General features: G+C 55.0%; 2 protein-coding genes across 2 annotated transcripts; one reads left to right on the top strand and one right to left on the bottom strand.

The window, feature by feature from the left end:
• Positions 1 to 49: 49 nt before the first annotated feature.
• Kcnk7 (potassium two pore domain channel subfamily K member 7) lies at positions 50 to 4,330 on the top strand. The gene is made up of 3 exons (XM_052714743.1): positions 50 to 2,080; positions 3,340 to 3,738; positions 3,945 to 4,330. The coding sequence occupies exons 1-3, from the start codon at positions 1,762 to 1,764 to the stop codon at positions 4,169 to 4,171; spliced, it is 945 nt and encodes a 314-aa protein (XP_052570703.1). The 5' UTR covers positions 50 to 1,761; the 3' UTR covers positions 4,172 to 4,330.
• A 774-nt stretch (positions 4,331 to 5,104) lies between these two features.
• Positions 5,105 to 21,798, bottom strand: Ehbp1l1 (EH domain binding protein 1 like 1). Its single transcript, XM_052711761.1, is given in 20 exon segments — positions 5,105 to 5,532; positions 5,666 to 5,780; positions 5,862 to 5,935; positions 6,537 to 6,636; positions 6,875 to 6,998; positions 7,092 to 7,147; positions 7,268 to 7,337; positions 10,880 to 11,578; positions 11,993 to 12,041; positions 12,125 to 12,282; positions 12,777 to 15,612; positions 15,768 to 15,801; positions 15,804 to 15,929; positions 16,012 to 16,080; positions 16,661 to 16,803; positions 16,882 to 17,060; positions 17,152 to 17,205; positions 17,915 to 18,010; positions 18,214 to 18,271; positions 21,427 to 21,798. Coding segments are annotated over 20 exon segments (5,244 nt in total). The 5' UTR covers positions 21,531 to 21,798; the 3' UTR covers positions 5,105 to 5,432.
• Between the last annotated feature and the right edge of the window lie 1,144 nt (positions 21,799 to 22,942).

Raw genomic sequence — 22,942 nt, 5'->3', positions numbered from 1 at the left:
AGACAAATCTAGAATGCCTGCACCACACTTCTCTCCTAGGGCCCATCTCAGCCTCCCCAGCGCTACAAATACCGACGATCTCCTCCACCTTCTGACCATCGCCAGCCTTTGTCCACTCCACGTTCTCACTTGAGCCAGTTCCGCCATTCAAGTGAAGGTTCACCCTGCTGCTCCCTGCTGGGTGGTCACTGCCAGTGGGGGCCCAGCTGCAATACCATCATCTCTAGCAATCCTTCTCAAGCCATGCTGTCCCCACACTAGGTAGATCTCATGCCCATAGCCTCTGGGAAATATCTTGAGGGTTTGCCCTGGATTTGCCTATGGCCTGGATCTAGACAGAATAAGCATGCCCACCAGGTATCGCACGCCCACCAGGTATGGCAGTGACCTACCCTGGCATTCTCAACACTGCTTGGAGCTTCTGTCTCACCTACTCCCACCCACTGCCTTAGGCCAGGGTCCCTCCATGGTTTATGAGTGAACCCACGGACACATGGCAGCCATTCCTGGTCTGTGGTCCAGCCAGGCAGAGAGGCAGGAGGTCCCCAGCAAAAGCTGGGGTAGGAAGTTTGGCACCTGCCAGAGTGCTGCTACCTCATTTTCTCCACAACTACTTCCAACTAATCCCACAATTCTTTCCCACCCTCTGCCTAGACCACCACTGTTCCCCCCAGAGTGCCATAGAACCCTCTAGAGATTTCCCTGGGTCCACTGTCCCCAAAAGCCTATGTCCTCAGACCCTTCCTTATGGTTAGTCTCTTGATTACTATGACTGACTTATGAAATTTTAAATTTTTTAATTTTATTTTGAGACAGTCTTACTCTGTAGCCCTAACTGACTTGGAACTCACTATGTAGATCAGGTTGGCCTCGAACTCACAGAAATCTGCCCTTCTGCCTCCCAAGAGCAGGGATTGAAGGTGTGTGCCATCACACTCGGCCCTATATACTTTTTTAAAATACATATGGATGGTTGTTTTGCCTGCATGTATGTCTTCACCACAAGTGTGCCTAAAACTGGAGGGAGCAAGAAGAAGGGTCAGAGCTGGAACTGGAGTCACAGGCGGCTGTGAGCTGCCAGGGATCAATCCCAGGCCCTCTGGAAGAGCAGCCAGTGCTCTTTACAGCGGAACCATCTTTTCAGCGCCACAACTGGCTTTTGTTCTGTTCTATTTTTCCAGACAGGGTTTCTCTGTGTAGCTCTGGCTGTTCTGGAACTCGCTCTGTAGACCAGGCTGGGCTCAAACTCAGGCTTGCCTCTGCCTTCCGAGGGCTGTGATCAAAGGTGTGCGTTACCACAGCCCGGCTCCTAACTGGCTTCTTATTCTCTGGTTGAAATATTACTTCCTTCAAAGAGTTTTCCTGAGAAGCTTGCTCTCCCTGGTGGTTTCTCAGCAGATTTCTTGTATGAGCACCAGGAGGGGAGAAACCCGTGTCTGCCCTCTTCCCTGAATGAGTGAACTGGAGTGGATACACGGCTGAGGGACTGTGACTGTGAGCAGGTGTGAGGCTCTCTCCAGGCAGCATTTCTCACCCACTCTTCCACCACAGCGCCTCCCTCCACCTCCCCCCAGTGCCTGGCTGCCATGTCTGGCCCCAGAAACTGGGAGGCTCCATCTCACCTCCCTCCATTCACACCCCAGTCATCTCAGCCACCTACCCACGCAGCACCTCCTCCCAGCCACGCCCTTTGCCACCCCTCCCTGGGTGGCTCTGGTGACTTAGCCAGCTCCCTCGCCACCCCAGACTCAGTTCCATGCCATGGGGAGTCTGAAACCATGGGCCAGATACCTGCTCCTGGTTGTGGCCCACCTGCTGGCCCTGAGCCTTGGGGCTGTGGTGCTTCAGGCCTTGGAGGGCCCCCCAGCACTCCAGCTCCAGGCCCAGCTCCAGGCTGAGCTGTCTACCTTCCAGGCAGAGCACAGGGCCTGCTTGCCACCTGAGGCACTGGCGGAGCTGCTAGGTGCCGTCCTGAGAGCACAGGCCCACGGAGTCTCCAGCCTGGGCAACGACTCAGAGGCAAGCAACTGGGATCTGCCCTCAGCTCTGCTGTTCACTGCCAGCATCCTCACCACCACCGGTAGGCCACCACCACCAGGCAACCTAGGAGGAGGCTCTGAGGGCCCTAGAGCGCCGCCCTTCCCCCATCCCAAAGCTCCAGACAAAGCCAAGGCTCTATCAGGCCTGACATCACAACTGGGGCTCCCCTACACCACACACCCCAACTGGTGCCTCCACTTAAGCTGCCAGGAGGGGTGTGGCCTCCCCAACCCCACCCCTATGCACTCTGAATCCAGGAGAGAAGCCCAGATCACATGGGCCTGAAGCCAGGCAAAGAAGACGGCAGGGTGGGAGAGATTCTTGGATGGAGAGATGCTGTAGGAAACACAGCTTAGGCACCCTCTGAAGAGGGTGAGGGGAGGAAGTACTGATGTGCTCTGAGCCCAGGGTTGATGAAGTTCCTGGCTAGGAGAACAGCATGTGCTCAGGCACAGGGAAATAAAAGTCCTAGGGTTTGGTTTGGTTTGGTTGTCCTGCAAATAGTCTAAACACTTGTTAAAGTGAAATGTGTATTTCTAACTTCTTTTCCAACTGGCTGGAGCAGAATGGGACCTGCCTCTAGAACACATGCCCTCTGGCCCACCCAGTCCTCACTGCTCTCTTTCCTCACCTCTGATTCCTATGAGCTCTGGAGTTGACAACCTGTAAACCCCGTTGATCCTGTTCTCCCAGCGTGCCCCACTCTCCCACCTCTCCTTCACTTGCGGCTGTTCCTCTGCCTCTGACTGCGGTTTTCAGAACTTCTGAATTTCTTGCTTGCGTCCCCCACTGTAAACCAGGGTCGGGCAGGTTTAGATTCAATGTGGCACAAGATACGGCACACAGAAAGATGGCTACACATGTGGGGAGTGACATCAGACGGCACCCCACGGGGTGTAGATTTGGAAGTATTGGTTAAGAACAGAACTGATAAGCTTCAGGATGGCGGTGTCAGGCTAGGAGTACATCAGTTTAGAGCCCCTGCCTAGAATGCACGAGGCTCTCTAGGTTCCCTCTGAAGTACGGGGAGAGAGGAAGGGCCTATCAAAGAGAGAACATCAGTTCTAAGTTGTTCCAGCTGCAAAAGGCCTAGGGGAATGTCTTCAGGATTAATTTTCCAGAAAAGACAACAGGGACCTGCCCACCATCCATCCATCCAGTCAAAGAGGATCCCAGCCTGAAGCGTTCATGTCATTTGGCTACCAAAAGGCAGACTTCCGTGGGAGAAGATGGAGAAAAATGTGACCCCCACAGGCATCCCACATCGAAAGCTTGCTGCCCGCATTTGCTCTTTTGCAGGTTATGGCCACATGGCCCCACTGTCCGCGGGTGGAAAGGCCTTCTGCGTGGTCTATGCAGCCCTCGGGCTACCAGCCTCTCTAGCACTTGTGGCTGCCCTGCGCCACTGCCTGCTGCCTGTGCTCAATCGCCCGGGTGCCTGGGTAGCTGTTCGCTGGCGGTTGGCGCCAGCCCAGGCCGCCCTGCTCCAGGCAGCAGGACTGGGCCTCCTGGTGGTCTGTGTGTTTGTGCTTCTGCCAGCGCTGGTGCTGTGGGCTATCCAGGGTGACTGCGGCCTGTTGGAAGCCGTCTACTTCTGTTTCGGCTCACTCAGCACTATCGGCCTAGGGGACTTGCTGCCTGGCCGTGGACGTGGCCTGCATCCAGCCCTTTACCATCTCGGACAGTTTGCCCTTCTTGGTGAGTCCAGAAAAGAGGAGGGTAGAGGAGCCTCGACTACAACTCAGGACGAGATCCTACCCTAGGGCACAAAGTGGGTGTTGTAGTCCAAAGAATTCTGGGGGCCATGCTGGGAGTTGCAATAGTACCAGGGTGGATCATCACACTGGGAAGTGGGTGGGGAGCACTGTGAGCATCCTAAGAGCTGCCCTAACTCTTCTCCCCAGGTTATTTGCTCCTGGGGCTCCTGGCCATGCTGTTAGCGGTAGAGACCTTCTCAGAGCTGCCACAGGTCCGTGCCATGGTAACATTCTTTGGGCCCACTGGCCCTAGAACAGATGAAGACCAAGATGGCATCCTAGGCCAGGATGAGCTCGCTCTGAGCACCACGCCTCCTGACCCCCCAGCATTGGAGCAAACCATTCCAGCATCAGAACAGACCCCGGCTTGCTAACACAAATCGGGGGACAGGGCTCCAGCTCCTTACGGTGGAGGACCTTGAGCAGGAGTCCCTGAGGGGTGCTCGGGGAGCACAGCAGGAAGGGGTTGTGGGTACCAGGATGTCAGGGGATAATGTTAATTTAAATAATTAAATGGGCTGCTTAACACCCACCAGGAGGCTCTGGGCTCAATCTTCCCACACCGGAAAGGAAAAGAATTCAAATGTGGGAGTACATGTACATCAACCAAAAAAAAAAAAATCTACTGTGGGGGTAGGGATGTGGGGGGTTTGCACTCACGTGTGGAGGCATGGAGCATGTCTGGAGGTCAAAGGACAAGTTTGTGGATTTGCTTCACTCCTGTTTGCCTTTAGGTGGTTCCAGAGATTGAACTCAGATTCTCAAGCTTGCCCAACAAATGGTTTTATCCACTGGGCTATCTGAATGACCCATTTCAACTTTTTTTCTTTAGAACAATGTAAATCAGGCTGGCCTTGAATCCACAGAGATCGATCTCCCCAATGCTGGGATTAAAAATATGTGCCTCACCTTTAATCCCAGCACTCGGGAGGAAGAGGCAGGCAGATCTCTGAGTTCGAGCCCAGCCTGGTCTACAAAGCGAATTCCAGGACAGCCAGGACGGTTACAAAGAGAAACCCTCTCTCCAAAAAAAAAAAAAAAAAAAGCCACCACCAACAGTCAAAGCTGGTCTTGAACTCCTGATCTTTTTTACTACTGCCATCACCCCAAACACTGGATTTATAGGTGTATACCACCACCATGCCCGTGGTTTCAGATTTTCTTTCAAAATGAGTTTTTCCTCTGGCCCTCATCCTTGGAAGGCTGCATCTGTGAACCGCTGGCTAGAATCACAGAGACTGCATTATTAGCCTAAGTCCCACCCTCTTCCTTCTATTGAAGTCCTACTGAGAAAGGGCAGGCGCTGGTTTGTCCCAGTCCAACTTTATTGCTCCAGACACAAAAGGGAAGGAGGACGTAGGTGGCAGTCTCCGCGCCATCGCTTTGTAGACACAGGGGAAGAGTTCTGTGCAGCGCCCCTGGAATCCTGGCCACCGCCAAAACATTCACACACACTCGGATAAATAAATACTGCCTGGCGGGCTCAACTGCTCCAGTCCTAGGATCTGGTCTGCCCTGTTTCTGCCCGCTGAAGGAGCATGGGGCGGGGGGCCTGTCCTCCGCTGTGCAGGCTTGGGGACTGGCGAGGACGGGTCCATGACCAGAGAAAAGAAGGGCGAGAACCAGGCAGGAGGCTCAGCTCAACAAGCAGCGTTCCCGTCTGCTCAGCTGTCGGCTCACCTTGCGACGTCTCTGCTCTAGGCCGCGTTCCAGGCGCTCATCTTCCTCTAGAGCGCTGGGGACAAGGGGTTCAAGTCAGTCTCAAAGTTGGCCCTACTTGCAAGCCCTGAGATTCCAGACATGGCATCCCAGGAGTGCGCCCCGAGGCCTCTCCAATTCCCGGAACCGACTCCAGGTCCCCGACTCACATTCGCTCCTTCTGATCCAGGTCCCGGACCAGCTCATCCCTCTGATTCACTAGTGACACCAGCTCCTCCAACAGGAGTTGTTCCCGGTGCTGCTGTGCGACAGTTTTCTGCCAGTCTAAGAGACCAGGAGCCCGAGTCAGGAGGGTGCCCACCCTAGCCCTGTTCTACCTCCAGCCTCTGCCGTCCCATGTCCCACCTTCAATGGCCAGCATGGCCCGCAGCTCTCGGCTCAGCAGTTCAAACCTCCGCTCCAAGTCCTGCTCCTCGATGCTGACGGGGAGGGGGCCAAGTCAGGCAGAGTGGGATGGGAACGCCCAAGGCTGTGACCACTTCATCTCTATCAGTTTCCACGGCGGGCTGGGAGAACCCCAGGGCTCTGTCCCAGTGCCCACTCAGAGCTACCAGTTGTTCAAGCTGCCCTCGGTTACACTCTAGATGTTTGTCGCTCCTTCCCCACATCCCTTTTATACAAAAGATACCCCAAAAGGATATTTGGATGAAAAAGTAAGCTAACATTGTTCTGGGGAACGAGAGCTGCCTCTGGCATGCAGGATGGTAAAGGCAACGTGGGGAAAGCGGCTTGCTGCCCCACTTCAGAACCTGTTTTTCTTACTGTAAAGCTAGGGTCGAATTGGAGGGCCTGTTTTCTCACTAAAGAGTAAAGGGGTGTTATGCTTTTATACAGTAAGTTAGATAAGACAAAATATTAGTAAGATTGCTGAGCAAAATCTTTCCCAAAAGATCTTTGCAGAGAGAAGAAAGACGTGACTAACCCTAAGCAGAGCTAAGATTCATTCTGTCTATGAGGCAGTCCTGAGCCAGCTGGGGGGGGCCAGCAGAGGCTCGGGGGGCCTAAGGAGGCGGGACTCACAGCAGCTGCAGCTGGTCCTGCCTCCGGATGAGTGCATTCTTCTTGTTGACCAGGGTGAACCACTCCTCAATCAGCACCTCCTCCTGCAGCCTGTTGGCACCTGAATGAGGCCAGGACAGTCACCAGAGCTGCCTCCTGTCGAGGCAGAGTGGCTGAGGATCGGGGAGGGGGCTTCTTGTTTCCCAGTGGCCTCAGAAACCTGAGTTACAATGCCTCCAAAAGGCTTCCTCCAGCCACCAGAGAGACTAGCTGTGTCTCCTCCCAAGGTCAGAAGTGCTGCAGGGCTGGGCAGACCTAGGGAGACTGTTGAGGAGTGGACCCCAAAATGCCTGTCCCACCTGATTCCATGAGGCTCCTCAGCTGCTTCTCCACCTCAGCAGCCCGCCCATCTATCTGCCTCTGCTCCTGTTCCAGGGCCTGGAGCTCTGCACACACATACTGACTCGTGTCCTGGAACCGTTGCTGGGAGTGAAGGGGGGAAGACAGGACAGTGAGCTCATCACAGGCCCTGCTCAGAAAATACCGCAGCAGTACCACCCACGCAGCCCTCCTTACCAGGCCAGCCTCTTCCCCTGGACTGGGGGGTGGCTCCTCTGAAGCCTCCTTCCCACCTGCAGATAGAAACCAGGCTAGGTTCTTCCAGCTAGCAGAAGACCCCAGGAATCCCCAGAAGGATTTGTGATTACCCAGAGCTAAGCTGGGTCACCACCCCCATCTCCCAAACCACTCACCGGAAGGCTGCTGCGGGGCTGTGGCTGTGCGTGGGCCTGAGTCAAGGCTGGAGTCAGGGTTCGGGTCTTCCTGTGGAAAAAGTCTGCTGAGAGCTGGGATGGGTTTCCAACAGTCCCAATCAGTGCAGATAACCACAGCCTCTCACACACAGGGGAGGGAGGATCCTTAGTCTCAGACACAGCTGCTCCAGCTACTTCTCCAGTCCCACGAGCACCTCCTCAGGGGAAAGGCTTCCTCAAGGAAAAGCCACGCCTTCACTCCCATCTGTGGGCCTGGGCCCACCCACCAAACGCTCCTTCAGAGGCGTTGAGTTGCTAACTATTTTAGGGTAAGTCAGTGGTAAGAGGTTGGGTAAGACGCAGCAGAGGCCTGTCTTCTCCCTCTTTCCCATTCCTTCAGAGAGTCCTCTCGGGTCATTTAGCTCTTGTCACTTAGCCAGTGCCCCTGAAGTGACAGAGAACTGCCTTGCTATCCTGAGTCAGGAGCTATCTTCCGGCCAGAAGGGGGCACCCTCCTACCTGATAGGATCCCATACCTAGAGGTAACAACGCTCTTGACAGAAGACTTTCATCCTGCAAGGGCCAAGTCGGGCCCCACTGTGCCCCATTCCCTGTTACTAGGGCCCAATTATTTTTACAAATATTTTAGATTTGTTTATTTTATGTGTTTGAGTGTTTTTCCTGCATGTATGTATGGGCAGCATATGGGTGCCCAGTATTTGCAGAGGTCAGAAGAGGGTGTCAGATGGCCTGAAGATCCCTTGGAACTGGAGTTATGAACCATTGTGTGGTGCTTAGAACCAAACCCAAGTCCTCTGCAAGAGCGTGCTCTTAACCCCTAAGCCTACTGCCCAGCCCCGGGGCCTAACTTTGAACTCATTAGGCAGCCTGGCTCCTTTCTCGATACTGCTAGCCCCTCTTCTGGGTCAGAGGTGTGGAATCTATAAGATTCGCTCACTGCTCACTCCAGTGTGTACCTCTCAGACAAGCCTTCCTGGCTCAGGTGCTATCTATCCTGTCTGGATTGGATTAGTTGTGGTGAGACCAGCCACCACCATGCCCTGCCATTCACCTCGCCCTTGAGCAGAGAGGTCTTCCCCAAACAGATATCAGAACAGTCACTCACGGTGAAGCTTTCTCCACACCCCATCTCAGCCCCATTTTGACACCATACAGTGGTGGCTTCACGTCGCTTTGCAAAGGGTGTCCACACTTTTGATACTTATCCTCAGGGTCAAAGCACAGAAAGGTTTAAGTGGCTTGCTGAGGATGGGGGGATGTTAGCTGTGTGGAGCCCAGCAGAGGGCGCCAATTAGTAATGCAAGCTCAGAACCCACGTTCACAGCCAACAGCACCCCCTTTGCCTCTTCATCTCCCTCAACTTCACTATTCCCACCCTTAAAAGGCAGGAATCATGGCTTCCTGTGAGGGGCGCCGTGGGAAGCTGAGGAATCGTGGGGATGGCCCACCTGACGGAGTAGGCAGAATCGGGGATGGAGAACACCAAATGTCAGCGGCATTTGTGCTTACTCACACCAGCCCTGGTGGGAATTCCAAAGCTGCTTCCTCATGTCTGACCTAAATTCCTCTTTTTATACTTTCTTTGATGGGCTGCCCTAGAAGCACCCATGTTTCTCACGCCGCTGCCTCTACCCCACCTCAGCCTCGAGGTGCCTGACCTCAGCCTACTCCAGGCCTTGGGGAGCTTCCAAGGGTGGGGTGAGGCTGAACACCCTCCCAAAGCAGTAGGTGCAAAAGTCAGCCAATGAGAGAGCCTCCTCGCGTCTCATGGGTCAAATACCTCTTGTGCAGCAAGGGCAGGGGGAGGGCCTGTTTTGGAAAGACCAGATGCTGGGACTCGGCCTGACTCCTGAGCCCTCCCCTCTGTGACTTAAAGAGCCACTGACCTACAAGCCAGCTGGGCTACAAGTCCTAGCGCTACCTCCTCCTGCAGGAAATGCCTCTCTGCCTCTCATTCCCAGCTTCACATGTCTCTGGACCGCCCCTCAGGGCTCCGATTCTCAGGCTGGCCTCACTGGCATCTGAGGTGTGAATGTCCTGATGCCCCTTTTGCTGGTGTGGGTCTCCTCGCATGAGAACCATACCTTCCCATTTTCTTTTTCTTTTTTCTCCCATGTTATGTTTTTGTTTGTTATGGATATGTGTGTGTTGCATGCTTGTGTGTGCATGTGTGTGAGGGTGTGACTGCCTGTGTGTGTGTGTGTGTGTGTGGAGGCCGGATAACTGCTGTCTTCCGCTATCACACGCCACCTTGTTTTCTTTCCTATTTTTTTTTAGCTTTATTTACGTATTGAGGGAGGAGGTTGTGTGCCACAGCCCAGGTGTGGAAGTCAGAGGACAGCTGGTATGAACGGCTTCTCTCCTTCCATCATGTGGGTCCCAGGCATAGATCTCAGGTGACAAGGACTTTTACCTGAGAAGTCATCGGTCCTCCACCTTGTTTTCTGAGACATCGTCTCTCACTGAACCTCGAGCTCACTAATGAAGTTACACTGGGTGGCCAGCAAGCCTCCTGTCCCCACCTCTCAGTACTGAGATCACAGGCACATGCCATCACACCCAGATTTCTACAGGCCTTTTACATGGTGCTGGGGATCCAAACTGAGGTCCTCATGTGTTCGGTAAGCTCTTCACCTACTAAGCCGCACACCCCCAGCCCTGTCATGCTTTGCTTGGTTTTGAAATGGCTTGAACTCATGATTTTTCTGCTTCTACCTCCCAAGTGCTAGGATTACAGGCATCTGCCACCCGCTCAGCATTTTGCTGTGATGTAGGGACACTGGGGTTTGAACCCAGGACCTCTTAGGCAAATGTTCTATCACTGAGTTATTTCCTTAGTCCTCTGTTTTTCACCAGGGAACTGTCCATCGGACCATCACTGGGGGCAGGTGTTCAGTGGCTTCTGCTGTCGCTCTCAGTTGAAAGCCTGTGGCCAGAGTTCACCTCAGGTCCCTAAGCTTCCTGTATCGCCATCTCTCCTCTAGTACAAGGAGGAGTGTGTGTGTGTGTGTGTGTGTGTGTGTGTGTGTGTGTGTGTGTGTGATAGGACCTGAGACAAAGGGGTGGAGACACTCTCCCAGGCAAGAAGTCCCACCTCCTAACTCCCATTAAGCCTCAGGGGTTAAAAATTCAAGCCAGAGATCTGGAGTCTGGGAGGAGCCATAGGGGCCACTAGAGAACAGTATCCCTTCCTCTTGCTATGGGTCAGGTGGTTGCTAAGTGACACCCAAGGCCACCCACAGAGAAAGAAAAGGCCCAAAGAGCAGGGGCTGAACTTGGAGCCTTCTGGGAACTTCCTGCTACAGCCCATGTTTCTACAAACTGGGTACCAAATGTTAGAAACCACTCACATATACAAAACTGGCGGTCTAGGTGTTCTGTGGGCTTTGTCCCCCGACAGGGTGCTCAGTACCATATACCAGGGGACCTTCCACAGCACCAGGGTCCATCTGATCTAAGTGCATCCCAGCATCCAGCGCGAAGTGACCTCTCTGAAGTTGCCACTCCTGCACCAGCCCTGACATTGGGACCATTCAGGGCTCTTCTCTGAAAGCCCCCTACTATCCTAAGCTGCAGAGTTGGGGTACTCACCACAGCCCCAGCTCCTGCAGGTCCTGCACCGACTGCAGCTCCAGAGTCCGGGTCGTCCACGGAGAAGGAATTGCTATTCCGTAGCCTGGATCTTCTCTTCTTTAGCAAATCAGCGTCACGCACGTGGGAGAAAGAGCCATGTGCTCGGGGTGGGGGTACCGGCCCGGCCTCCCCATTGACCGAGGACCGTCTCAGTCTCACACCACTCATACCACTTGGTGCCCCCACTCCATTTACCAGCCCCTCTGTGGGGGCCACCGGGGACGTGGATGACCGGGCTCTGGGGCCGTCGGAGGGCGCCTCTGGGGGGACTGCTTCCTGGGTAGCCTCGGCCTCTCCATCCTTGGAGGCGCAGGCCAGGTCCATGTCCCTAGAGGTCACCTTTGGTGCCGCCCCAGCCCCGCGGTTCACAGCCTCCTTGGGCTCTGTGGGCGCTTCAGCCCCATGCTCCCGTAGCCGCTGCGCCAGGTTGCCTGCATCCAGACCGTCGGGCAGGCTCGGCTGGGCGTTGCCCACACGGTAAGTGCCAGAGCCACCACCGCCTTCCAGCTGTACCAGCTGCAGCTCCTGCCCAGTGCAGAAGGCTCGGATCTGGCACAGGTACGTCATGACGATGAGCTTGTCAGGTACAGACAGAAGAACCATGTCAGCTGGCTCCAACAAGCGAGACACACCCAGGGCAGCGAAGCCATCAAAAGCCTAGAAAGGGTGCACTCTGGTCAGAAGCAGCGGCGATCCAGCAACACTACAGATCCAAGGCAGCCTAGGGGGTCCCTGAGACTCCGGAGCCAAGATTTGCTTAGCAACGCCTTCACCCTCCTGCAGAGGGTAATCTGGCAACAAGGCCCGCCTTCACTGTTACCTAGCAACTGCACATCGCCCACCCAGTTCTCAAAGGATGATTTTTGGCAAGAAACTCTCTAGGGAAAATATGCTTTTAAAATTAAAAACACCAAAACAAATCTAGGGCAAACAAACAATTTGGTAACCAAAAAGATTTTAAAGTTTCCAAAAAGCCAGTCCAGGGTCCTGCACCTCGGGCTCTCCAATTCTCAGCAGCGGCCTGATCTCTAGCTAGACCCTTTCCTGAGCCGTGGCTCCCCCGCATCTCACCTGCTTGTTGTTCTGTTTGATGTCGAGTGGGTCAAGGGAGAGATAGTCACTGCAGAGAGAGAGAGAGCGAGCTGGTCAGAATGGCGTCCCCGCAGGCTTGCTCCCCCCATCCCCGTGTCCCTGGCCGCTCACATCTTGTCTGGGTAGAATCGATGTAAAATAGCACAGAAGGCCAGGCCGTTGCGCCAGGATGTGGTGAAATTGGTGATGCAGACACCACGGTAGCCCTTGGTGACCTCTTGGCACCACTCCAGCAGGGACTGGCTGGAGCTGACCGGGGTAGGTGGTGCCTGGGAACACAAGGGTAGATTCAGAGTTTGCATTCTGATGACTTACATCCTCTGCCCTTTGGGGAAGTTCAGGCCTGGCATAAAACCACCCCAGCTCTGAGTCTGCAAGGATCACCAGAGACCACTGGCCAAGAGCATTAGGTTTCCAGCTTGGGGTAAGGACGTTATCTGCCAAGGTCACCTAAAAGGTCAGTGGTGCCCAGGCAAGGTCAGAGGTCACCAGTAGCCACATCTCAAAGTCAGCCCAGAAAATCAGCTTAAGGAGATCCAGCTCCATGCAGCCTAGCAGGGTGAAAGGGCCAGGGCATCCTGAGGGAGGAGGGAGGAGGGAGGAGGGAGGAGGGAGGAGGGAGGAGGGAGCTTCTTGAAGCTGAATCCCCTCCCCTCCCAAAACCACATCTCGGTCCAACAGGTGGGTCCATGCAGAGTCACTGTTCACTCAGCCCCAGGTTAGTGGAAGCAGCAGACTGGCCATCAGTGGCCCCCATCCCTACCTGGCTGCCCGGCAGCCTCCTGTCCTCTTCAGGCTCCTCTGGGGAAGAGGCCCCCGAGGGCCTGGGTACCCCAGCCCCTGCCCCACTGGCCACCTGTGCCTTAGTCAGGCTGGCCCCTCCGAGGCTTTCATCAGCTTCTTTTCCCTTCACGGTTCCCAAGAGCCCAGATTCTGCTTCCTGGGCCTCAAAAATATCAGATTTATTCTCTGAAGACTCAGACCCCTCCCTCTCTGCTTCCTGGGGCCCCAAGGTCCAAGACTTGGCCTCTACTATCCCTAAAACTTTCGTTTCTGTCTCTCGTACCCTGGACACCTCAGGTGCTACTCCCTCGGCCCCAGAAACTCTTTGCTTACTCACTGCGATTCTTAAGGACTCACACTTGAGAGCCCCCCAAGCTCCAGGCTCCTGGACCTCCAAAGTGTCAGCCTTTGCCTCCTCAGACTCCAAAACTGTACTTTCTGCCCACTGGGCCCTCAGTCCCTCAGCCTCTGCTGTTCCAGCCTCTGGTCTGGAGACCCCAGAATCCCTTGCTTCTATTTCTTGGGCCCTGTCTATCTCAGCCTCTATTTCGCGGGTTTCCAGCATCTCAGCTTCTGCTATCTTACCCTCTATCCCCAGAGGCCCCGACTCCCTTACTTCCATCTCTTGGGCCTCCAGAATCTCAGACTTCACTGTCTCAACTTCTAATTCTGAGGTCTCCAAACCTCCTATTTCTGCCTTCTGGGTCCCAAACAACTCAGCATCCACTGTTTCTGTCTCTACCTCTGGGATCTCCCAAATCTCCACTTCTGTCTCCTGGGCCACCAAGATCTCAGACTCTTCCATCTTAGCTTCCCTCCCTGGATCTCCTGAACCCTCGGATGCTATTTTCTGGGTCCCCAGTATTTCAGCCTCTGCCCCTCCAACTTCTGTCTGTGATATCCCAGGGCCTCCCACCTCGGTCTTCTGGGCCCCTAAGATCCTAGATTCTGTTATCTCAGCCACTATTCTCAGTGCCACAGAACCCCCAGGTAGCTCCTTGGTCTCCAGTATCTCAGCCTCTTCGGCTTCTTTCTCTGGGACATCTGAAGAGCCAGTCCCTGTATCCAAGACCCTGGCTCCCTCGGTTCCTATTTCGAGCACCTCAAAAGCCCCAGCTACTGTCTCTGGAGTCTCTAAGATCTTGGCTTCCGCTGGCCCAGTGTCTACCTCCAGAATCCCCAAGTCTCCTTCATCTGTCTCCAGGGACCCTTCAATCTCAGATTCTGGTTTCTCAGCTTCTACCCAAAGTACTCCATGACCTGCTGATACCTCCGGGGTCCCCAGTATACCGTCTTCTGCTGTCTGCATCACTGAAACACCTGAACCCCCCACCTCTGTCGCCTGGGTCCCTACTACGCTAGATTGTATCTGTGGGTGCCCTGGACCCTCAAATGCTATTTTGTGGATCCCCAATATCTCAGTTACTGCTGTTTCAGTCTCTATCCTTGGAATACTCCAAGCCTCCTCCACCTCTGTCTCCTGCATTCCCAATATATCAGACTTTGCCATCTGGGCCTCCACCTTTGGAACCTCTGAACCCTTGGCCACTACCTTCTGGGCCTCCAGTATTCCAGCTCCTGCCTCCCCAGCCTCTGTCTTTGGGGCTCCCAGGATCTCAGCCTCTATCTTCAGTACACCAGCCCCCCCATCTGCTATCTCCTGGGCTTCCAATATCTTAGTTTCTGCTGTCACTGTCTTGGTACCTAGAACTGTAGAACCCCCAGCTGTTTTCTGGACCCCAAATTCCTTAGACTCCCTTATCTCAGTCCCCGTCCTCAGCATCCCCAGAACCCCAATCTCTTCATCCTGGGTCCTCAATACCTCAGACTGTGCCGTTCCAGTAGCCTCTGACTCCAGGGCCTCTGATCTTGCTGCCTCTGACTCTTGGGCCTCCAATATTTCAGATTCTGATGTGCCAGTCTCTATTTCTTGAAATTCAGGTCTCCCAACATCTGTATTTGGTGTCCCTATCACCTTCCAAGGTACCCACTTAGCCTCTGTTTCCAGAACCCTTGGCTCCCTTACTTCTGCCTCCTGGGCCCTCAGATCTCCAGATACTACCCCCTGGCCAACGCAGGGGACTTCCTGAAAGCTGCTCACCTGGGTCCCAGTGCTTGCTGCTCCAGCAAAGGAGCCCTGCTCCAGGCCTGTCCTCCCAATAACAGGGGGTCTGCCCCTGACCTCTGTGCTTTCTCTCTCCTGGTCTGCAGGCCCGGTACCCCTAAGGGGCCCGAGATGCCCTTCAGGCTCAGCTGGAGGTTGGTTCGGGTCCCTGGGAGCCTCTTCCTGGGTCCTTACCCCCATACTCCTCTGAGCACTCCTGGGAGGAGCCTCAGGAGTTTCCCCAAGTCTTGCCTTAGGCACCAGCCCTGCAGCCTCTGGTCCCTCCATGGCTATATGTTGTACCTTTGACTTCTGCTCAGCAGCTACGTGATGAAGTTTTGAGCTCTCTTCAGCCTCTCCAGCTGTGATGCATGGCTCCTTAGTGTTCTTCTCTCTGTTTCCTGCCCCGCTAGCCTCTGGCCTGTCCCCAGTGTCGCCCTCTTCAACTTCGGATCTTTCTCCTCCTAAAACCTCCCTGGAGCCTCTGCCCTCAATGTCTGGTTCTGGCTTGGCTCCATGGGCCTCTGTCCCTTCCTGAGAGCTTATCTGGACCTGGGTCTCCCCAGAAGAACCCATTCCTGTTAGAGGATCCTCTGAGTTATTGGGATCCTCATCCCCACTGTAGGGGACTGGGGACCGAGATACATCAGAGCCTTTCCGGAGACGAGGGGCTGGGGTGGGGACCATGTCCTGGCCTGGTTGCCTGGTGGACCTGAGGGAAAAAGCAGGAACAAGTGTTGTGGCGGTCTCCTGTTGAGACGCAGACATAGCTCTCCACCACCCTTGAGAATGCGAGAGCATTAGAGAGGAGGGTGGAGACCGGGAGGTGTGCATCTGCTTCTGGCAGCAACAGAGCTGGTTCCTTACCTTGCCTCTGGTGGGGACCGTGGGGGCCTTGGGTTTCAGGCCCCACCTGGCCCCCGGCTATGGCAGCGGGTTCTGACCCCTGGCCCCGGGAGGCCCTGGCCGGGGGCGCAGGGGCACTCACAGGGGCAGGGCTGGTATCTTCAGCACTAAAGGGTCTGGCAGCTAGGGGGAAAGGGAGAGGATGCTGAGGGCTGCATTGTGACATAGGTCCAGTCCCCAACTCTAGTCTCAGGCCAAGTCTCACCTGCCTGCTGGGGCCGTGTGTGGCATTCATCATCTTCCTCACAGAGTGTCTTCAGCTCTCGAGAAGGATCTGAAGGGGGATTCATTGGAGGGGCATAGTCAGGCCAAGGCAGGACTCTACAGTTTGAACCCCACTATGACCCCCAACTAGAGTTCAGGGCCTACCTGGGAAACGCCCCAGTCTCAGGGCACAGCCCCGGCCTTGGAGAAGAGGGAGGCCCGCAGATGCAGAAAGAGAAAGAGTGAGAAAGAACCACAAAAAATGAAGGCTAAAAGGCTTTAAGGAGGAGAAGGGAGGGAGAGCAGAAGGGAGGAAGGCAGACTGGATGGGAGGAAGAGACTGGACAGAGCCCACACTTCATATGACCCAGCTTCTCAGGCCTGGCAGGGACCAAATGGGCATCCACACCGGGATGAGATGGCCCGGAACAGGAGGAAATACTGGGGACCCATTCTATAGGACTCTGCTCAAGACTGACGCACCCACACGACCAAGATCAAGCTTGGACAATCAGAGCAGCTGGACAGGTTGGAGCTGCTGTAATGAGGACCTCTCTGGGTGAGCACAAGCCGGCCCTACCCCAGAACACCCAACACGTGATCCATCTTAGGTCTTAGCAGTCTCCACCCATAGATAACTGTGAGCCCACCTGACTGGGGGCCTCGTGCCCGGACCTCAGGAGCCCCAGGGCCATTGGCTTCATCCTCATCACTCTCAGCAAAGTCATCCAAGTTGCCCACATCACTAGGCTTCACACTCATGAGGCTGGCCAGACTCTGCATGTCATCATCCCTGCGGGTTTGAAGTCAGGGGTAAGGGCTGGAGTCAGAGAACACAGGTCGGGGCCTGGGAGGACAGGTGAAGACTTACGTGGCACGGCCCTCACGCAGCAGCACCCCAGAAAGGGTGAGGCTCAGCTCAGCGTGCACTACCTTCACAGACTTGGGCTTCAGTCGTAGACGAAGCGGAACCTGAGCAGGCACAGGCCCTGCGTGACGAGCCAAGTCTACATCAACTGTGGCCAGTACCTTCCGCTGTCCCTTGGACTCCTGTGGGTGGGGGGTAGGGTAACAGCAGAAGAAGTATCAGTGCTGTCCTGAGGTCCCTGAAATTGGAAGTCCAACCTACCCAGACACTCACGTTTTCAATGATAAAAGTCCATTCTTTGGCTTCATACTGGTCCACGTGAGGGTCCTGGAGAGGGGAGTGCTGGTGAGCACAGGGTTTCAAGGTGGGCAATGCCAGAAGACAATCTGCACTGGTTGGGGGTGGGGCGGGGCCATCATACCTGCTGTTCCCTCCTGGAATGAGCTTTGGCTTCTCTGAGCATGTATATGTGGTACTGGATTGAACCCCAAACCCCACGCATGCTCTACAACTGAGCCCCAGCTCCAGCCCGCCATGTACTCTGACTCTTTTCTTTTTCTTTATAAAATGATTATTTACTTTGATTTTGTGTGTATGGGTGTTTTGCCAGCATTTATGTCTCTGCACCATGTATGTGTGTGTGTGTGTGTGTGTGTGTGTGTGTGTGTGTGTGTGCAGTACCCCTATAGGACAGAAGAAGGCGTTGGATCCCCTGGAACTGGAGTTGTGGATGGTTGTGAGCTACCATGTGTGGGCTAGGAATGGAATCAGGTTCTTTGGAAGAACAGCCAGTGCTCTTAACTGCTGAGCCAGCTCTTCAGTCCTTGTGCCCTGGCTTCTGATCCCAGGTGACTTCCTTACTACAGGTTGGGTAAATGCTGCCCCCCCTCCCCAACAAGAAGGCCTCTCCAGCCACTTGCAACAAACCTACAAAATGTCTGGTCCCAACACTTGGTTCTTTCCTGTGGGTGAGGCGCGTACCAGTGGGGTCACAGACTCAGCATTGCTAGTCTATGCCCAAGCTCTAGAGACTCACCCTGTACAAGGTCACAGAGATGTCCACGTTCTCAGGGACCATCCACACCACAGTGCCACGGTATGGGTTCTGGATGCCGGGCTGCCAGCTGTGGGCCTGCAAGAGGCAGCAGGGGGTCCTCCCCTGAGTCTCAACTCTTCCCCATCACCATCAGGCCCTTATCTCCTTCACCCCATTTTCCTTTCTCCCTGCAGACGCCGAGATGACATGAACCTGGTTACACTCTCCCCTCAACTCCCATCTACCTCCCCCTCGGTCCCACCTCCCAACATGGAGTTCTAGTTGCCCATCTTTCTTACCTTGGAGCAGATGCGTCGGTTCCGCCGAGTCCATACCACTACCAACTTGTCTGGCTGCCTGGAAGAAAGGGAAGAGCTGCTTAACCAGGCCCGACCTAGCTTCCCCATTTTCTCTTCCTCCTTTCCTAACTCCCTGGGGGGTCTCCCCTGGTCCCCTTCCCAAGGAGAGGGCATGGGCAGCTTCTTATCTAGGGTCACAGGTTGTAGGGTGGGGCTGTTCAGGCAGGGTGGGGCAGGGAGCGAAGGGCAAAGGCCTGGACAGTGGAGATTGGGACACCATGGCCCAGCAGGGCCTTTGAAAACGAGTGACAGACAGGAACAGCCACATGCACACACGTGTGTGCTCACACAGGAACATGGGAAGATGAAGACTTGGTGGTAAAGAAGTCCATTTATTCACAAATATTTGTGGAGTACCTCTGGGGCTCAGTTTGTTCTGAGGGCAAAGTAAAGGAGGGAGAAGACAGACTCAGTGGCCGAGGCAAGACCCCCTGGGGCTGAGGCAAGACCCTTTGAGGTAGAAGGAAGATAGGAGAAAAGTAGAGACAAAAAGGTGGTACAGATGCCAGCACTTGGGAGGCAGATGGAGGCAGGTCTGAGTTCAAGGGCAGCCTGGTCTATACAGCAATCCCAAGCCAGCAAGGGCTACATGGTGAGACCCTGTCTTTTTTTTTTTTTTTTTTTTAATTTATTTATTATGTATGCAGTGTTCTGTTTGCATGTATGCCTGCAGGCCAGAAGAGGGCACCAGATCTCATTATGGATGGTTGAGAGCCACCATGTGGTTGCTGGGAATTGAACTCAGGACCTCTAGAAGAGCAGCCAGTGCCCTTAACCTCTGAGCCATCTCTCCAGCCCCCCCCCCTTTTTTTAGAGACCCTGTCTTAAAAAGAAAAGAAAAAAGTGTGTGTGTAAGAAAATAAATTAGGCCGGGCAGTGGTGGCGCACACCTTTAATCCCAGCACTCGGGAGGCAGAGCCAGGCGGATCTCTGTGAGTTCGAGGCCAGCCTGGGCTACCAAGTGAGTTCCAGGAAAAGGCGCAAAGCTACACAGAGAAACCCTGTCTGGAAAAACCAAAAAAAAAAAAAAAAAAAAAAAAAAAAAAAAAAAAAAAAAGAAAGAAAGAAAAAGAAAAAAGAAAGAAAATAAATTAGTAACGACCTTTAGGGGGCTGTGAAAGAGCCTGCCTGCTGTCTCTTTGAGGCTGGGTATCTGAGCAGAGGCAGGAGTAGAGGAGGTGGTTTTCATCTTCAGAGAAGGCTCCAGCTGGAGGAACCAGCCAAGTGCAAGGATCTGAGGCTAGGGGAGTGGCAGAGACAGAGTGAGGCCAAATGGGAGGGCTGAGGCCAGAGAAGCACAGGGTTAGCCAGCCACTCACGAGACAACCGCCACACACTGAGGGTCTGCTGCACTCCGGGGCATTGACTGGCCTGAGGAGGGTCAGGCAGGACTCCTACATCCTTAAATCCAGATCCACTGACCATTGCTCTGAAGGGACAATGACAGCGGGGGCCCAAGGGAAGTCTGAGGAGACTTCAGCCAAGCTGAACAGCAGCATGTGTTGCACAGACTCAGGAGAGGCAGGCACGACAGGCAAGGAGAGCTGCACAGAGCTAGTGCCTGACAAGGTGCTGATGCGTGCCTGGGCCTCGGGGACAGGGCCTCTTTGGGTTAGTGTCTAACCACTGCCCAGGAGGGTGGGCTTGGTCCAGGAAAGGGCGAGGTGAAGGCAGCCTGAGAACCTTTCCTGCTTTTTTCCAGCCCCATGCCTGCGTGCTTAGGTCTGCCCAACTCACTGCCTCTCTGGAGGCTGAGACAGGACAAGCAGCTTGCTCTTAACCCTTGAGGTTTCTGAGACACAGAAAAATGGACCAGATAAGGTCACACAGCTAAGTCTAGAGTCCTCTGACCCAGAAGTAAGCAACCATTCCCTGCCCCAAACCACAGGCAATGGCCCAGCAAGGCCTTCCCAGAAAAGGGAAACAGCAGGGGTGCCTAGGGAGGGTGTGGCCTGGTTGGGCAGCCTGACTCAGGACGGCACGCCTTCCTGGGAAGCTATGACCTAGGCAGGGGCAGCTTCCTGTCCTGGGCTCCTGGCTAAGAAATCCAGCAGGCCTTACCCATTGCTGCTTGTGACTCGGCCCACTGACACTGTCTGTACCCTCTGTCTACTCACCAGAACCATGCCCAGCGTCCCTTTGGCCTCACCCAGAATGCTGGGGCAGGAGCCAGAGGCCAGAGTTCAAGTGCCAGCTCTGCTGTGTTACCCCAGCTAGCTCCTATTCTCCCTCAGCCTTTATCGCGTAAGGGGCTTCCCAGCAGGTCCAGCGTGTTCAGGAGAGTAATGGCGGCTGCTCCAAGGACCCCAGCCTCTGCTCATCCCCCTCCCTTAAACCCCTTGGTTCCGGCCTACCCCTGCTCTTCCCCCTTGGGACTCTATATTTAGCCCCGCCTGGCCTGTGAGGCCCCCACAGCTGTGCCCTAATCCAGCCAGGGGAAGCTGACACCAGCGAGCACATATATTTAGGGTGTGACGCAGGGACCTGGGCAGCTGCCCCGTGGGGGCATGTGAGCCAGATGCCCCCAGGGCCCTTTGACAGCCCAAGACAAGGCCTGCACTCCATGCGATTGCCCCCTCAGCCTGCCACCTTTCCCTATACAGATCCTCTCCTCCCGGACCCACCAATCCCTAGGACCTCAGGCCCCTTTAAGCCTCTCCCCGCCTCCCCCTTCATCCCTCCAAGCTCAGTTTCCCCTTTTAAGGACATTGTGGAAACATCTTCAGCCTCTGGGGCCCACTCTGGCTGAAGGGGGAGGGCAGAAAAAGAGAAGGCCACATCTTCACTCTGAACTGGACTAAGATCCATGAAGTCGGTCCCCAGCCTTGGCCACCTGGAGACCTCAAAACTTGTTCCGATTTCCACTGCCACCCTGCACCGCTCTTGGCTTGAGGAATGAAGCCTCCTCCCTCAGTTCTGACCACAGCTGATTTAAATGTGAGCACAGATTCTTCTCCTGCCTCTGAGTCTTGCCTCCAACAAGGCTCTCCCCACCTCTCAACTCCTGGAGTCCCCCAAGCTGCAAGACACACCTACGACGAGAACCCCTTTAGCGGTTTGACTTGGAACGATTTTCTCAGGCTCAAACAGGTCAAGCTAAATGGAGTCCCACGTCAGTCTTGGGGGACTCCCTCAGGCCTCCCTTCTACTCACCATTTCTTGGTGCACTCCAACACCAGTTCATGGTAACAAGCCACAAACTGGAACTTGGCGGCCCGCTTGCCCACTCGCTGCAGGCGCTTCCACACCGAAGTCATGGCCCTAGCAGCTCTTGCTGCCCACTTCTCAGGCTCGGGGATCCCGCTTGCTCGCCACTGCTGGTCCTGAGGGGCTCCCCATGGTCTCTGGGCGCCCTTTCTGCTATGCCCGTCCTGTCCGCCCCGTCCGTGCAGAGGTGTGTGAAATTTGGATGTAGGCCGTGCTTGCTGGGGCGGCCGCTGGGGTCCGCCGGGTGGGCTGGCTGAGTTGCGGGGCCGTCCCGGCGCGTCGAACGCTGGTCGGAGCTCAGAGCTGCGAGCGCGCCGTTTCCTGGAGCCGCACCCCCGTCTGAAGGCGGGCGGGGCTGCAGCGCGGGGCGGGGCGACCTTGCTTCCGGGACCTAGCGTCGCGACCGGGGCATCGACACCCGGCTTGGGGGTGGAGGCAACGAGTCCCGACCGCAAAGCGGGCTTGGTGGGCGCCCGCGGGCCGGATAGGGTGGTGGTGGGGAAACGAGTGCGCTCCAAGAGTTGACAACCCTCAACTTGGTGCTGCCCTCCAAAGAGCTTGCCCAGCCGCCTCCCTTCCTGCCTGCAACCCTGCGGTAGTGCTTGGTACCCCATTTCCCAAGCTTGTAGAGCTGAGACCTAGAAAGAAAAACGGCCTTGCTCAGAGTCCGGAGTGTCTACTGGGCCAGAGCCAGCGGTGCTTAGCTCTAGGTGGGAGTCTTGTAACACTCATGTCTTCTTAACCAGAGAAGAGTTCAGAGGTGGGAGCCAGCCTTGGCGGGATGCACCTAGAGTCTCAAAACCTGACTTACCAGCTGGTAGGAGGGGAAACAGTCCTCACTCCTCACAAGCGATGAAAGTTTCGAATATTAGTTTCTAATCAAGAGTGCCATCTTGGACAAAGCACTGACACTCTGAGCCTCAGTTTTGAAGCCTGTTAAATGGGGCCAATTATAGTTCCATTTTTTTATGGTCATAGAAGGTTGAAACCTGGGAAAGCGGTTAGCATTGGGTCAAGCTGATTTTGCCATGTCTCATTAAATGCAATCCGTTATCAGGGCTAGAGGAAATGTGTATATGGGTGTTTTCCCTCCTCCCCTGGGAAGTCCCTGGGGCGTTAGCTGTTGTGTTAACGCCTAGATTACTCCTTATCGCTCACCCATCCAACTCGAATGGTAATGAGCCTCTGCAAGGTGTCTTACAGCCAGTTAGAGAAGTGTCCTAGAGCAACACATCTATGTGTTCTCTCCCTCCCCAGTGTCTGGCAAACCCTCACGTGGGAAAGGACGTCTGGTCTTCCAGGAGTGCCAGCTGGGTGCATCTCCTGCAGGCAAGTGACTGTGGTAGGGAACGGGGATGAGGTGCCCGGGTGCAACCTGGAGAATGTGCGGGCTTCCTGTGGGCTGGACACCCGGTTTTGCCTCTCCACCCCATCGGTGTGGTCCTCTGCTTCCTCGAGGAGG

Source organism: Peromyscus californicus, unplaced genomic scaffold (genome assembly GCF_007827085.1).
Source record: "Peromyscus californicus insignis strain IS unplaced genomic scaffold, ASM782708v3 Scaffold_4__1_contigs__length_199733344, whole genome shotgun sequence".
Classification (NCBI taxonomy): Eukaryota; Metazoa; Chordata; class Mammalia; order Rodentia; family Cricetidae; genus Peromyscus; species Peromyscus californicus.
Note: the sequence above shows the minus strand (reverse complement) of the source record. Positions and strands in the feature narration are given on the sequence as shown.

Coding starts and splice junctions, on each gene's coding strand:
- Kcnk7 (XM_052714743.1), top strand. CDS start 1,762: ATGGGGAGTCTGAAACCATGGGCCAGATACCTGCTCCTGGTTGTGGCC. Junction 2,081..3,339: donor CAGCATCCTCACCACCACCG/GTAGGCCACCAC, acceptor GCTCTTTTGCAG/GTTATGGCCACATGGCCCCA. Junction 3,739..3,944: donor CGGACAGTTTGCCCTTCTTG/GTGAGTCCAGAA, acceptor TCTTCTCCCCAG/GTTATTTGCTCCTGGGGCTC.